At 40.5% G+C, this 15,882-nt stretch overlaps 3 protein-coding genes across 3 annotated transcripts in view; 2 read left to right on the forward strand and 1 right to left on the reverse strand.

The window, feature by feature from the left end:
- The window catches only part of LOC145485955 (protein-cysteine N-palmitoyltransferase HHAT-like), a 46,219-nt gene that overhangs the window by 1,548 nt on the left and 28,789 nt on the right, over positions 1 to 15,882 (forward strand). The window lies entirely within an intron of this gene.
- Positions 2,603 to 13,799, forward strand: LOC145485957 (protein-cysteine N-palmitoyltransferase HHAT-like). Its single transcript, XM_081464625.1, has 8 exons — positions 2,603 to 3,423; positions 4,347 to 4,544; positions 5,331 to 5,561; positions 8,208 to 8,530; positions 9,646 to 9,681; positions 9,778 to 9,979; positions 11,486 to 11,627; positions 12,194 to 13,799. Exons 1-8 carry the CDS (start codon positions 3,292 to 3,294, stop codon positions 12,283 to 12,285), a joined length of 1,356 nt encoding a protein of 451 aa, XP_081320751.1. The 5' UTR covers positions 2,603 to 3,291; the 3' UTR covers positions 12,286 to 13,799.
- On the reverse strand, positions 13,865 to 14,632 carry LOC145485336 (uncharacterized). Its single transcript, XM_081464017.1, has one exon. The coding sequence runs from the start codon at positions 14,627 to 14,629 to the stop codon at positions 14,069 to 14,071; it is 561 nt and encodes a 186-aa protein (XP_081320143.1). The 5' UTR covers positions 14,630 to 14,632; the 3' UTR covers positions 13,865 to 14,068.

The raw sequence follows: 15,882 nt of genomic DNA on the forward strand, positions 1-15,882 counted from the left end.
ACACCGGTATCGCGGAGGTCACGGGTTCGAATCCCGTTGAAGCCCTGTTTTTTTTTCAGGCTTCTTCTTTCCAGTTGCTTAAATTGGAAAATTTACTGTGATGATCATTCTTCACTTCTGAATATTATTTTGTTCAGGTGTGGCGCACAAACATAAATGTGTTGAACTCGGATCATGTGTACTATAGGCATCAGCAGTAGAGTGGCGATCTATACTCTCGATCGATGCCCTCGATTGATATCTTGATTGATACTTGATGGACATCTTGATCAATTCTTGATTGACATTCAATCAACACTTGATCAACAGTCGGTTGAAAATTAGTCGACTGTTGACTGACTGTCGACTGTGATGTCAATAGAGTGTCGATGGAGTGTTGATCAAGTATCGATCGAGTGTCGATTGAGGGCCAATCAAGGGTTGATTGAGGGTATCGGTCTAGGGTATCGATTGACTCTCGATCTCAGATGCCTTTAGTACACATGATCCTCGAACTCTTGAGGTATGATGTGGAGAATCAGTGCTTTGGGCTTGAACGTACTCTAGAATTGGTCATGTTACTGAAGCACATGATGATGTTGGATTGTCTCTGTCATTATTCCATTCATTTAAAGAGTTATTTTAATAGGCAAGCTAGATAAAAGTGATAATTAAACTTATGGCTGAACTGTTTCATTTTTTCTCAGTTAACATAAATCCCTCCACCTTTATTACCTTGCTAGATGAGTGCTCCTGACATGGAAAAGATTGCCACCAGCAGGAATGAGACAAACCAGAACAGGAAACATGGTCCCTTGCCTTTACTTGAGATTTCATTGTACTGGGTTTTGTGGATTTCACTGTTGTTGTATACCATGTATACTGTCTTTATAGCATCTCAAGGTAAGAAGGGTCCTACAAGCTTACCGGTAGGACTTTTATGTAAAAAAACAGAGTTCTAACCTAGTTGGGGCCTGAAAGGGCTGTTGATAAGGGGTGTAACCTGTAACACCTGCTGCAGCTGAGAGTATGTTTGATGGGTCCTTGATGTTACAGGTGAATTTGCCTGTAGTCTATACAATTCACTCAAAGGGTAATGAGCTTGTTACTGGTGTGAAGATCAAGGCTACAGGTGAATCAAAACTTAATGACAACCCTGACAGTTTCCAGTGTCATAAAAAAAGGATGGGGATGCTCATCAGAAATTTTGAAAAAAAATCCTCAATGGGTGCTAAGATCCTGTTTAGTGGGTGTGGCTTGAATTTTTTTCACCTCTAAGAGGTACCAATTCTAAAACAAAACATGACCTCCTGTCATATTTTTTTTTTGGCTCAATACCCTAAAAGGTACTGCAAATAAGCTCACATGCTGTGGACCTTCTGAGGCTGAACTCCCTAAGAGCTACTAAAACTGCATTCCCATCATTTTTATATGGGATTCACTCCCAGGAAGAACGCAAGGAATGCAATGGGCTGTAGCTGCATAGTCTTTGCTGGGACTGCACGTGCACGCAGGCTGCAACAATATTAGCCCTTTGAGAATAATCACAATCTTCCTACATGTAGGTCTGTCAGTTGATTATATAAATACGTTTAAAATGCATATGTGACTGGCTTCCCATTTGGTTGACCAGGAAATGTTAAGATGAGGGAGCCATGATTTTCAGGGCAATTTTGTGAGGCAGTCTGAGGTTTAGATTTTCCTTCACCAACCTTTCCCCTACTCACCATTAAGGTCCTGACCAATAAAAATTCTCTAAATATTCTTTCCCTTTCCCTGCTTTTCCTTCATGCAAAAATTTTGACATTGTGTTGTGTTCTTGGGCAAGACACTTTACTCTCACAGTGCCTCTCTCTACCCAGGTGTATAAACGGGTACCGGTGAACTTTTAAGTTCACTGTAGCCCTGCGATGGACTCACATCCCATCCAGGGGCAAGTAGAAATACTCCTAGTCACCTCATGTTACTGAAACCAGGAAAAACTAAGGCCTGATGGTCCACTTACATGCAGCTTGTATGCAGACTTTTAGGGATGATACTCCATCTAAGGAGGTCAACCAAAAACCCAAAGGGGAAGTGGGTGATTATGTACATCATGATTAACTTTAGATTGCACTATTGTTGGAAATTTCAAAGAACCTTGAAATTTATGAAATTTGTTTATTTATAAAACAAATATTTTAAAACAATGATAGATCGAAATTTTTTTTGTGTGTGTGTGTGTACTAAATTTTCACAGATCATAAAGATGAGATCTATGCAGAAGACTTACAAGAAGGATGGCAAATTCTTGGAAGAAAGAAGGTTGGAATACTTTAAAAATTTTTGTGTCTGAACATTCAGGAGGGTACATTGTGCTTACTTTACAAACAACCATGTTCATTCAAGAACATATATAAATATATATATATATATTTTAATCGTGATACTACACTTTATGTACAATTTTACAAAAACTAAAGTTACTTACATCACCATCACTACTTACAAATTACAATACCGATCAACATAATCTGCTTACAACACTAACAATACAACAACCTTTTTTCACAGGAATTAATTCTAAATAACAACGATATTACTAATAGGGACGAAACTAAAAATAATACAACTAACAGATACAATACTACTAGTGCTACTAGTACCCTATTCTAACAACTGACGAAAGTAAATGCGAACGAAAAAATATAGGGCCACGAAATACTAAATTAAAGCTGTTCAAATGAAGAGGAGAACCTAAATATCATTCAATTAAATTGCCTGTTTAAACAAAAGTTCAAAGGGGAGATCAGGGAGTTAGTATAATGCCTGGATTATTTTGTGCCACTTCTTTTGGAATGCGTTTTGTGTTCCTGTAATATTTTTACCATTTCTGACCACATCTCCTGATATTGATACGTTTGGTAAAAGTTAGCTATTTTGGTCTTCCAGCTATATTTGTGCTTTAATATTGTTGTACGTCTTCGTGGAAATCAGTCGCCGGAAAATGTCTTGAATTTCATGGCAGTTGTACAGTAACACTTTTGGGCGTCTCTGAAAGAGTAAGCTCATATCACGGTTATATCACGGTTTTCGTGACAGAGCTTTTACTGTACCGGTTATAGTTTTCCAACTCTATTTTCCAAACCTGTGAGTCTTGCCAAATTGAAGGTGGCTAGCTTGTTCAATATGACGAACGAGAACAATAGAGCAACAAACACTCAACTTGGGTAGCTTTACATCAAGCGCGCGAAAATACGTGGGTTCCTCTTCGTCTCTGATTGGCTTGAAAAACAGTGTGTTTGCTTTGATTGATGAGGGCACGTTGATTGAATGCTTTTGTTTTGTTTGCAGGATGTGACTGATTTTGAGTGGGAATTTTGGTTGAGTGCAATAGAATCCTTGATGCCTGCGATGTTGCTTCACGCGATTGGGGGAATAATTTTTTCACGATTTCTTTCCCAGGTGAGGAATGCTTTTTGTTTTGTTACCTCATTGTCTATGGCTTTCTCTTTGACTATAATGTTGCAAGGATAATAGTAAAATCCTATCTGCAGTAATTCTGCCATAAGAAAGAATAATTTTAAAGTCCTTTACAGTGGAGCGAGGCGAGGTTTCCAGTATCTGAATGCGTCTGCCACGCCCGCGTACTCTTGACACGTTGCATGCGCCGAATAAAGTGTGAAGCGTCGAATGAAGGCCTCGTCCACCCCACGCCGAAGGAATCTGAAAACGCAGCTTTATTTCTACGGTTACGTCTACCGTCCATACTAATCCGTCACGAAAACGGACCTTTTCCAAAACGCTCTCCAAATCGGAGGAATTTGAAAACGCCGGCTTTGTCTTTTCGTATGGCCAGAAAACATTTTAAAAACAAGCTTTTTGAAAACGATGACGTCACGATAGTCACGTGATTGCCCTGGCCGAGTATTTTCAAACTCAAATCCAAAATATGACTGGTTATTGTTGCGTTTTTAAATTACTCCGGCGAAGTGTGAACGGAAAACATTTGACGCATTTTCAGAGTGAAACCTACGTTTTCGAATTCCCTCGGCGTATGGTGTGGACGGAGCGATAAATTTTCTCCTCTACGTTGAATTGCCACGTTTTTCGAGCGGGTCGGCCTTTTAAATTCCCTTCCTTTTACCTCTGAAGTTTTTGTTTTGTTCTCGAAGAAGTATAAAACACTCGAAACAGATTCCAAAAGAAAATCTCTCCACTCAACTTTTTGCCCTTTTCCTATCGATGTTAAACGTGATTATGGAAAGACCTATTTCGTCTCTGCTAAATCAGTAACTGTAACACTAGTTGCATTTCTTATTATCTCGCTGTACTAAATCTAATTTAAGACAAATTTTTGTTGAACGTTTGCCTGTATTGCCTTTCAGCACAAAGCAAGTTACTGCCTGTTGTTCAGTCTTTCCTTTTTGCTGTACTTCACCGGTTTAAAACCAGTTATGTTTATGCTTGGGCATTGCTTGGTTGTTTACATGTGTTGTTCCATTTTCAAGTCGATCACTGCCGTGTGGGTCTGCAATCTTGGCATTTTACTTTCTCTGCAAATCAACGCTGCTAAAATATGGCAGGTAAGACAAGCTGTGATGTGAACAGAACAACTACGGTATGTCCACAAATGTTGTAGTCTTATTGCCTTTCCGAAAATAATAGCTGACCCTTTTTTGGGGTATCCAAAACGACTTCTTGATCAGTCAGAGAACAGCAGGTATTAAATTTCTCATTTCATGGAAGTTCGAGGTTACAAGAAAATCGGAGGGAGGAAAAGACCATCCGAACAGATAATTAACCGAAACTTTCCGTTGGGTACCCCTGATATAAGTTCCTTTCACGTCTTGAAGCGAATGTTTTCAGTTGTCGTGGTAGCTTGGCCGTGACGAGGTTTATTGTGGAGGTAGGATACAGATAATTTTCAGTCTACTTGTCAACAATAAAGAGCTTAAGTACTGACCACAGCGATCCCGAGGACAACGGCTGGTAAAAAAGAACTTGTATTTTACCTTTAAATTTTTTCAGTTGTCTAGATCTGTTCAGTACGTCTATCGGTCTAGCTAAATGCGTAACGTTGGCGTTCAATTCCAAATGAAAATATGAAAAATTGGTCGCCGTCGTTTGCGTTCTTCAAAGTACGCAGAACTTGTTCATTTCACGTTGTGTTTTGCAGAGGACGGCAAAGAAATGTACGCGGATTTATAACGCACGTGCACAGCCATTGTTCTACTTGTTAAGCTTTTTGTTTGGTTGCGTTCTCTTTGTCGTTGGCGTCGTGGTTTGCTCAAGCTCTCTAATAACTGCTGTAATGGAAGCAATGGAAACGTGTCGAAACACTTTCGTTTCAATTTTTTTTGTTTACTCAGCTTCAGTTCCTCAGCACCAGCTCAGATATCAGGAATTTTACATTATTTGTGTCCTTGATGGCGAATCTGCGTTGTATTAGTTTTGGCATGGACTACTGCTGGCGGTTACGTGAGTCGGACAAAGATAAACCCGTCAAGCCTTACACACTGATGGATCTACTTGTGTATAACTTTTACTTACCGTTATTTGCCAATGGTCCAGTTGTCACTTTTGATACTTTTCAGAAAACGGTGAGTGGTTTTGATTGTATACGGTGATGAGGGTCAAAAATGCTTCGATAACCCTCCAGCTCACTTTCTTGTTTTTGAATGTATTAAATATAATGCGTGGTTGAATCGATTGGCTGTTTTGTCACAAAGATGTCAGAGCACAGACTGACGCCTCCCCACTAAAAACGAGCCCTGAAAAACCCGCTTCCAATTAGCCTTTTCACCACCATGACCCAATCAACATGGCGACGCAACCTCTTGCAATAGCGGCTACAGGGATTGTACCAAACTCAAATGCACTCCGGTTAACCCGCTTAGTACCCCTTTGGTAAGCCTAACCAGCACTGTGATTAGCCTTAATGGCATCCCGATTAGCCTGAGTAGTGCTCTGTTAAGGCTCATTAGCGCTCTGGTTAGCTTGAGTAAGCGCTAACTAGAAAATGGTCAGCATTTTAATGGTGTAAAATTCCTGTATTTAGCTGCACGTCGTCTTGCAGTTGTGTTCAATCTAAAATATCCCACTATGAAATACGATGTCTTGTAACTGTAGAGAATGCCAATAACTACGTCCGATTTCCGTCGCTCTCTCGGGTCCGGTCTTCATTCCGGGCTCGGAGTGGGGCTCAGAACGCGGGCTCTTTCCCAAGCATGGGCTGGTAGCAGGAGCCATAATCGGGGACGGAGACCGTAAGCGCGCGCCATTTCTAGTATTAGGGTTGTCCTCATGATATGGGACAATAATTCTATTTTTAGAACAAATTGCGCCATAGCCTGCGGCACACGCGCGTACATGCTGCGAGGATTTTTGCGGATGTCGCGCGGAGGAAATGGCGTCCGAAATTCCCGAAAATTTTCATGTGTTTGGCCCACAACTCAACGCGTTCACGTCTGTTGGAATTTTGCTTAAGTATTTTCGTCGTAAGCTGCTCCAGTTTGAGTGAAGTAAGACAGTGTCGAATTTAGGTATGTTCCGCTGTAAGCTTATATATATCGCTGACCAAGTTGTGTTCCGACGGATGCTTCTTTTACATGAGCTGTACATTACTCCACTTTAAATTTCACATATGTTGAAGATTAACAGCTTTTCCATTACACAGCAAAAAACTAGCTGGATATATTTAGATACAGCAGAGCTTTAGGGCTTCATAGTTTCCTAGCTCCTCTTGCCACACACTTGCGAGGAATTTGTCAGTCTATCGCGACCGAAAAGTAAAACAAAATAATTGCTAGTTTGAGTTTCGCTTGAATTTTAAGCAACGCTTGATGTTTCATCCAAGGCTCAATAACTTTACGTCCGTAGATACTGCTCAGTTTTATTCGTGTAAAAATCCAGTAAATTCTCTGTTGTCATGAATGAGAGCGCCCGCCGATGCGTGTTTTCAGTACAGTCAGTAAACATGACAAACTGTACTTCCGCCGCTCTTTCGTGTGAAAGCGTACATCGAACTCAAACAATAACTCTATAGTTTTTAAATATGTTTAAGATTGATAAATGTTTGAGAACATATTAAAAGCTAAGCTGGAAATATGTGAATAAAGCAGAAATAATCAGCAAAGTTACGATGACGCTTTCTTTAATCAACTTGGAATAACGATTTCGAGTTTGTTGATCGAGCTATCAAAACTCCTTGTCTATTTTCATTTTCGCAGTGTAAAACTTCACTATGCTTATGTTGAAGAAACACACATGATGTTAGTGGCCTTTTTTGCGTTCGTGAAATTTGTTCCAGCATCTCAGCACAAAAGATAACGAAAGAAATCTTTGTCAAGATTTGTTGACAATTCAAACACCGACTCGGACTTGAAAGTGCACGAGCTGCATTATGCAAATGAGCTAATTGTACGTGTCAGACTTTCCTTTCAAAAACTTTTGCAAACTCACCAAACGAGCAGAAACAATAAGAAACCGTCAAAACAGGTTTTGGTTATGATGAACCATTGTATGAGAAACTCACAAATTAACTCGATACCAGAGTGTAGAGTTTTCTTGCTATATTCTTAAGTCAGAACAAACGCAAAAACATACGCGTAAGCTTACAACTAGCGTGAGCACATCTTAGTATTCATTCCCAGCGCGAGATTGAAGTCTTGTTTTCGACCCTGAAAAACCCACCTTTTCCGTTAGCTCAGAGCATAAAACTACATATAAGCGCCCTGGTTCGTATTCCCTGCCTTATTCCCTGCCATCGCTGTGAAAAATACGCAAAAGAATCTCTCAACTCTCACCATTTGATCACACAACGTGACAACATCCACGCGAGAGCCCCCGACACGTGCGTGAATCCGCGCGGATATATGACGTCAGGATGGCGCAATTTGTTCTAAAAATAGAAAAATTGTCCCATATCATAGGTGCGCGCGAATCCCGAGACTTACGGTCTCCGTCCCCGATTATGGCTCCTGCTGGTAGTCGATCCCAGGCAAAAACTGACCTAGGTTTGTTCTATGAATACAACCTTGGTTGTGGTCAAATTTTCATTGCGACTGGAAATTATTGGAGCACTTTACTGAGTAAAGTTCTGAGAGTATTCCAACTGTCAATTAAACAGCAGTTGTCTTCTTGTCACAAGACTAATAAAAAAAACAAATAATACTTAATAATTAATGAAATATTCCTGGCTAATAGTTTGTGTTTCGACTTTTAAATCTGCGTGTTTGCCTTTCTAGTTTTATCAACCTTACAAGCCATTTTCAAAGGAGGAAATCAAATCTCTTATCTGGGACTCAGCCCGTACATTATGGTGGTACTTTTTCCTGGAGGGCTATTTACACTTCATCTACTCGACAGCTTTCACACATGACCCCAGCATATTTAGCACCCTGTCTAATTGGGCCCTGACTGGTATTATGTATTCTCAGCTGCAAATCTTCCTCGTTAAGTACAAGGTGTTCTACCGCTGTACAGGAGTGTTGGCGCGTATGGACCGGGTCGAGGTTCCTTTGCCTCCAAGATGTGTAACCACGTTGTATCTTTTCACAGACATGTGGAAGTAAGATTCATCACGAAAATTTGGGCAGGGCAACAATTTGTTTCGCGGGTTAGAAACATGCTCCGGGGGAGTCCCATATCAAAAGGTCGTGGATGCTTGTCGTCTCGCTATAAAATCCGGCAAGGATTCTGGTCTCAGTTAGGGTGTTGATGACGAAACCCCACTATTTTCAGCGGTCAAAGTATCTGTTAGGGTGCACTCGAAGAAATAATAATAAAAGAAACGCTCTTATTTCCGTTTTTAGGCTCGATGTCCACCGGTCTCTCGAGTCCAGTCTACTAGTACGGGCTCCTTTTTTGGGCAGCGGTTGGTAATCCAGCCTATTCAGTTTTAAGTGGTATATTTTAGGGGTCAAATAAAGCTCGAGCCACGTCTAGATTGGTCTCTTTTAGGGTTGAATGATTTACTTCGATTAATGTGGGATGCAGTTGGATGGTGGAGTGGGTCAAAAGGTGGATACCCATTTCCATTTTTAAAGAGAACTATCACCATTACTGAGTGAGGTGGCCAAGGCGGCTGAACAACATGAAGTGAAAATTTCGGAGATGTCGCAAAATCTATCGATCTTGTGACAGAATTACTTTTACGAGGACTTATTGATCATTGAGGGCGCGCTAAACTAGATGCTTCTCATAAACTGTCATCACCTGCTATATATGACAACCTGAGATAGAAACATATTTACTAAGGTATTCTTAGCATTTATTGCAAAAAGATGGTTTCAAATTCAAAGAATTCAAGACATATTCAAAATGCTCTAAAACACTAACAGAAAAATCATGTATTGTTGAAGGGAGAGCAAATTGTAATTGTCTTTTTTCATTTGTTCCGAGGTAGGACGACTTTTTTTTTAGGACGATCAGACAGTTATGTCACAAATTTTGTACATGTGTGTATCATTATAATGCCCCTGTTATAGTTTCAGTGCACTTGCACGGCAATCTAACAAAACGAGACAATTATTTTTGAGTTCCATCAGGGAAATATGTCTTTTAAGTTTGCTCTTGTCGGCCGGGCAGTCATAGTGCCCCTTTACTGGGTAGGTTTGTTTTTAGGCTGCCGAAACCGTTTCAAACATCTCTTAATGCTTGTGTTTGCTTTGCTCAATTTTCCAGGTACTTTGACAGGGGTCTGAACACTTGGATGAAGAGGTAAAGAATGGGTTTTATAAGATATCTTCGGTTGTCTACATTTTGGTTCAACTTCTTCCGAAAATGACGGTGACCACCAGGTTTTCCTTGTTGCAGGTATATTTACGTGCCCGTGGGAGGGTCCCGTAAGGGTTTTGCTCGTCAAATCGCGGGCTCGTTTCTCGCTTTTGCCTTTATATGGTTATGGCATGGTAGTAACATGCACACCATGTGGTGGTGTATTCCTAACTGGCTTGGAGTGGTGGTGGAATCTTTGGCAGGCATTGTGCTGTTGCTTCCTTCTGTTAAGCGACTCGAGGTAAGTTTCCTAAGGCCTCGTCCACTCTGCGTAGGTGGAATTTGAAAACGCAGCTTTTTTTTCTACGGTTAGGCCTGCCGTCTACGGAGCTTTTCCAACACGCTCTTCAAACCGGAGAAATTTGACTGAAAACACCAGCTTTGCGTTTTCAATGGACGGAAATCATTTTGAAAACGGAGCTTTAACCCTTTTAATAATATACATGAAAAAATTACTCGATTCTGATTGGCTAAAAGCAATGCAGTTCAAGTGTAACACCAGTGCAAACTACAAATCATAATTCTGGATTATGATTGGCTGAAAGATAACAGGAAATTTTCTAAACCAATGATATGACGTGAAATGATGACGAGAGTTTTGTGCGGAAACTTTGAAAAAAGGTTCCTCGAATGAGAAAAAATGGCTTCAAGAAAGATCTTCCGGCACTTCCTCCAGGCGAATATTTTTCATGTTTATATTATTAATAAGTAATCATACGGTTTTTCTCGTTCAATTTGGAATTAATTTGCGCTTGTAAGTTTTTCAAGAAACCGAAATTGCATTCGCCGAAGCGGCTCGTGCAATTTCAGCTTTTTGAAAAACTCACTCATGCAAATTAATTCGAAATTGAACTCGAAACCGTATGATTACCTATACGAATAACAACTACGCAGATATGTGTAATTAATGGTCGTGCTCTTTGTACCACTTGTGACGTCATCAATTTAAATGACATCAGATATTCTTGATAAGCAGATAGTAGTGCTAGGCTAGCCCTTTCCGCACAGTGGTCAGGTTTAGATATCGACGACATTCGCAAATCGAAAAACAACGTTATCAGGTTTGGTGCAAAAACGGTGGTAAAATGGTCCACAACGCCTATGATTGATCAAGGTCCATTTCTAGGCTTCGCCCGTAATTAACATCCAACTTTTCACTGCAGCCAGAAAGAGCATACAATGCAAAAGGTAGCCAGTGTAAAAGGGCCGAGAACAACAGAAAGGAAAGGTCCAACAAACGAAATTGAGAACGGTTAATGGCAAAAAAAAAAAGCCCGGACTTGAAGTTTTGCTCAATTATGTACCTAATCCTCGAAAAATCTCTCCTTTTAGTAAAAAAAAGCTCTTTTAGCAAAACTTAGGCTTATTTAGCGTCATGGCAGCTAAGAAACCTGACTAAACGCTTAAAAACGGTATTTTTTGGCGAAAGTTTGGTATTCAAAGGGTTAAGAAATCGATAAATTCATGGTAATCATGTGATTTCCCTGCTCGAGTTTTCCTCATACACAGATCCAAAATGACCGGTGATTGTTGCGTTTTCAAATTTCTTCGGCGTAGTGTGGACGGAAAACGTTTGATGCGTTATCAGAGTGAAAACGCCGATGTCAAATTCCTCCTACGTAGTGTGGACGAGGCCCAGTACTTTGCGTGTTCTCTTAAAAAATCGATAATTCTTTGTGATGTATTAGACTGTGTTGTAGTCCACAAGCTGTTTGTTGAATTTTTTGTTTCTATTTTTTTTTAATAGGACAAGCTATCTCCGGCCGCGTCACGCCGAGTTCGCGCCCTGTTTGGCGTTGTGACTCTCACCAGTCTCATTTTAAGTAACTTAGTGTTTCTTTGTGGCCCTGATCCTGTTTGGTTTTACATCAAGAGAATCTTCTTTTTCGGTACGTGGAGAAAACAACTATAGATAACTAAACGGCAGTAAAATGTTTTCCTGTAGTCGCAGAATGTTTTGAGTTAAGTATAAGATTCTTTAATTGGTTTTCTAAACATGGAGCGGTTTTCAAGTTTCATTATAACCAAAACCAAAGTAATCGCTCTAGCCAATCACAAAAGACACAGACAAACCAGGGAACCAATCAAATCTCGTTTCAAATACACGTAGCTGACGCAAAGCGCGGGAAAATGTTCGTGAGCGAGTCACAATTGGTTTTGGTTGTACTTCTGATTGGATGAAAAAGTGGCGCGAGTTTTTTAACCAATCATGTAACGTAATTGAAAACCAGTTACTTTTCGACACTCAAGTGAAAACCGCTGAATTGACGAATCCGCGAGCATAACTACTGCATGTGCAATTCATCGACAATTGGCTGCTCTGACGTCATTCGCGACGGCGTGGTCGGGCAGCAGATGACCAACGATGAACCAGCACTGCTTCCATCCAGTGGGATGGAAGCATTTAGAGTTGCTCCATAGCAGCCACTCAGTCCTCTGCTCTTTTGTTTTGTAGGTTGGCCGTCGTCTGCTCTTTTGCTTCTTTTTGGAATATACCTTATTGTGCAAACAGACATGGAACTCATGCGGCACATCTCTGAGTGGTGACACTGCCCTTGTTTTCAGCTGTCTTGCCTCGTCCACACTACGCCGGAGAAATTTGCAAACGGCATTTTTACTTTGAAAACGCATAAATTGTTTTCCGTGCACACCACGCTGGAGAAATTTGCAAACGGCGTTTTCACTTTGAAAACGCGTCAATTGTTTGCCGTTCACGCTACACCGGTCATTTTGGATTGGTGTTTGAGGAAAACTCGGGTGATATCATCGTCTTCGAAAAGCTCCGTTTTCGAAATGTTTTCCGTCCACACTAACACGCGAAGCCGGCGTTTTCAAATTCCTCCGGATTGAAGAACGTTTTCGGAAAGCTCCGTTTTCGTGACGGATTACTGTGGAAGGTGGGTCTAACGGTAGAAATAAAGCTGCGTTTTCAAATTTTCCCGGCGTAGAGAGGACAGGGCCTTAAAACTAATCCAACACCTATTAAATTTTTGGATTAAAGTATAGCCTCCGTGGTAAAATGGTTGGATTAAAAGGGAAAACATAAAACGATTTGTTCCGATGTTTTAGTTTTCTTTTATATATTCTACTGTTTCACTCACAAACTCCATTATCCTTTCCTAACTCCTAACATTTCTACCCGTGAAGAGACGCCAGATTCTAAATCGGTTTTTGATATAGCGTATTGTACGTTTGACTAAAACTCAGGGAATAATAAAAGAGCGAGATGTCAGCATTAGTAATTAGTCATGCGCAATTTTTAAGGTTTTGTGGCAGTTTTGTCCCCAATTATGTAAGGAACTGATGCTAAAGAAATATTCGTCACAACCGGTGGAAACAGTGTATCGAATGATTCTTGTCACATGACTCGTTAGCACTGGTTCAGTTCTGTTGTTTTTAACACCATGGCTTTGGTCCAGCATTCAACACTAAACTCGTATCTGTTATAGTGGAATGTTTTGGTGCGGAAATCTAAGCTAGAGAACATCTTGGGTATTCCAATATATAAAAGAAGATTGCTTCAATATATTCAGTGTTTTACAGTTCAAATACGATAGAAAGATCCAATTAGGGCATAGTTAAACACTTCGCCTAGAATGCTAAAATTTAGAGTCGTGGGCGAGAAAGGTTCTTGCTAACATGTTGCATTACGAGGCGGTGAATGGGTTTTCGGACGACGGATTGGGCCTCAAAAAGTGCACGGATTGTGGATTTTTGCGGTAAATCGAGGGGATTCGCGGATTTTGAAAACACAGTGGATCGTGGATCAGCTGTGAATTTTGGCGCGGATTCCAGATTGTGCCTGTCTAAACGAAATCTGGATCATGGATCTTTCTTCAGGCTTAGTCGGTATGTTAATGAGTTCATCCAAATTATTTCACCCCCCTCATTATGTCGGTCATTGAAAGAGTGTAAAGAGCTTTGGTCTTCTTCAGATAAACCCAGTTCCTTTCTTTAGTATGAGTCAAAGATCTAGACGAGTAGCCGTAGTTTCATCCATATGGACAATTTTATTTTATCACCATATAAACTCACCAAAAAAAATTAACCCTACAGACTGAAATGACAAATTTTCAATAGATCATTAAAGATGAAATGTCATGTCGTTCGAACTATTTCCATCGGGCTTTTACAATGTAGATTACCTAAACAATCTTAATTATTACACAATTTATGGGCATTGGCACTAAAGCTAATGAGGAAACCTGGTGCTATTGTTAAATCTCAGTATCTTCGATTTTAAGAGCGTAATTACGCAAAATCTGACTCGTGACAGGTAATCGATCCTAAACTGCTGCTATAGCGAAAATCACTGACCATACGAAATAGCTCAGTGCATGCATTGCGGGTAGGCGCCGTAACTATAACAGTTAAAACCATGTTTAAACGGGCGACGGCAGTATTCATGAAGATAACCTTTAGCACCACAACACAGGTCGTGCTCGTAACATCCTTGATTCCAGCAGCAGTCACCACAGACAGATTTCCAGCACCAGCACCTTGGACCACACATGCCTCGGCAGTTGTTACTGTATGGATCGCTTCTCAAGTCCAGGCAGCGCTTCTGCCTGTGGTGATCGTGCAAGTTAAGCTCAACTTTAAGCTCGGCTGGGACCTGTACGTTCGATGAGCTTAGCAGGTGGAGGCTTAAGGCATAAAATGGCTTGAGGATTTCCAGCTGGGTACTGTTATCCCTGAGCGCCTCTTGAAGTAGCTCAAGCAGCTGAATTTCTGGGGTGTAGTGGAGCTCAGTCATGGCCTCTTCGTAGTGAGCTTTTGTGGATTCAAGTTCTTCGGTCTGTCGTTGTTCAGGAGGGGAAGCTTTCATCAGCGCTAAATAACCCAGGAGTTCCTCGCGATTTCTTGGAACGTCCTTTGGAATATAGACCATCACCCCGTCAACACTTGGAAGAGAAGAAACAAAAAAAACATGAATCAACGGAACATGTCAAGCTGCGTTTTTTTAATAATTGTTACTAAAAATTTCATGGGAACTTGTGTTACTCATGATCATTATAAAAGGTAAAATTTGCTTGCGCATGCAATCACTAATAGTTATTTATTAGAGCTACTTGAAAGAGTTCCTCGTAGATCCAGGGTTATTAACAAAATAAGAAATGTGACGCACGACAATTCGTGAGGAAACCGAGGACAGATACATGCATTAAAAAACAGCCAACAGCCCTTTCAGGCGGTTCTAATTAGTACATTATTTTTTTTTTCAATTTGAAAGGAAAACGTTGAAACGGGTATTCACACGTTCAGTTCATCTAGAAGGTTAGAGAAAGATCTTTCGACAATTTCATCTAAAACGGTTGCCTTCATACCCGAGAAATGCCTGATCCAGTACTTGGTAGAAGAAAGAGTCCGGATAAAGATCTTGGTCAACAAAAATGTTTTCTCCGGTAGTCTTCAGAAGCCTCATTGAATGCTGTTGAACATCGAAGCAGATACCTAGCGTATTGTTGTAGTAGTAGCAGCCTTTGACCTGTTTCTCGCTGTACTTCTCTAAGTCGAGACCTTGAATTGCGTCTTTGGACTCCGCAAAATTTCTGGCGGACACTAGGAAAGCGATAAAACTCAAAACCAGGAATATCTTTGCAACTAAATGAAACATCGTGAAGAGCTTCTTTGTTCAGTAAACCGACGATTTCTGACTGAATCTACTTTGTAAAAGATCGAATTTATACCATCTGCCGAGCTTGACTGAAACTTCCTCATCAGCGCAGTGGGATGTGCAGATGTGTGTGTTATTTCTTTGAGCGTAAAAAAAAAATTGCTGAACGTATTGGAAAGCACGTACCCTGGTACGTGTTTTATTTGCTCTGGTTTAGCTATTTCCTTGATTCTAAAGGCTTCCCTTATTGATGCTGAACGTGACTTTTTATGCTATAATCTTCAGCAAAACGCACACAGTGGAAATGTTAATACTCGATACAGCACCATATCTCAACACTGCCAAGAGAAATGATGGTGAAGCTTGGAATTGAAGACAGTAGGCGAGTGGACAATTCTCATGCCCAAACGTCTTCGAAATATACTAAAATGGGAATTTTAGGTTTTTCTCAGACGTTTTTACCTGTGCTACTCTGCGCTATTAAAAGGGGAACTCTTATATGACTCTGCATTCATTCAGAATGAAGA

Source organism: Orbicella franksi, chromosome 4, assembly GCF_964199315.1.
Source record: "Orbicella franksi chromosome 4, jaOrbFran1.1, whole genome shotgun sequence".
Lineage (NCBI taxonomy): Eukaryota > Metazoa > Cnidaria > Anthozoa > Scleractinia > Merulinidae > Orbicella > Orbicella franksi.

Excerpts from the sequence above, each read along its gene's own strand:
- LOC145485336 (XM_081464017.1), bottom strand. The coding sequence starts at position 14,629 with ATGGTCTATATTCCAAAGGACGTTCCAAGAAATCGCGAGGAACTCCTG.
- LOC145485957 (XM_081464625.1), top strand. The coding sequence starts at position 3,292 with ATGCTTTTGTTTTGTTTGCAGGATGTGACTGATTTTGAGTGGGAATTT. Across the intron at positions 3,424-4,346 it reads TTTCACGATTTCTTTCCCAG|CACAAAGCAAGTTACTGCCT; the intron begins GTGAGGAATGCT and ends ATTGCCTTTCAG. Across the intron at positions 11,628-12,193 it reads CAAGAGAATCTTCTTTTTCG|GTTGGCCGTCGTCTGCTCTT; the intron begins GTACGTGGAGAA and ends TTTGTTTTGTAG.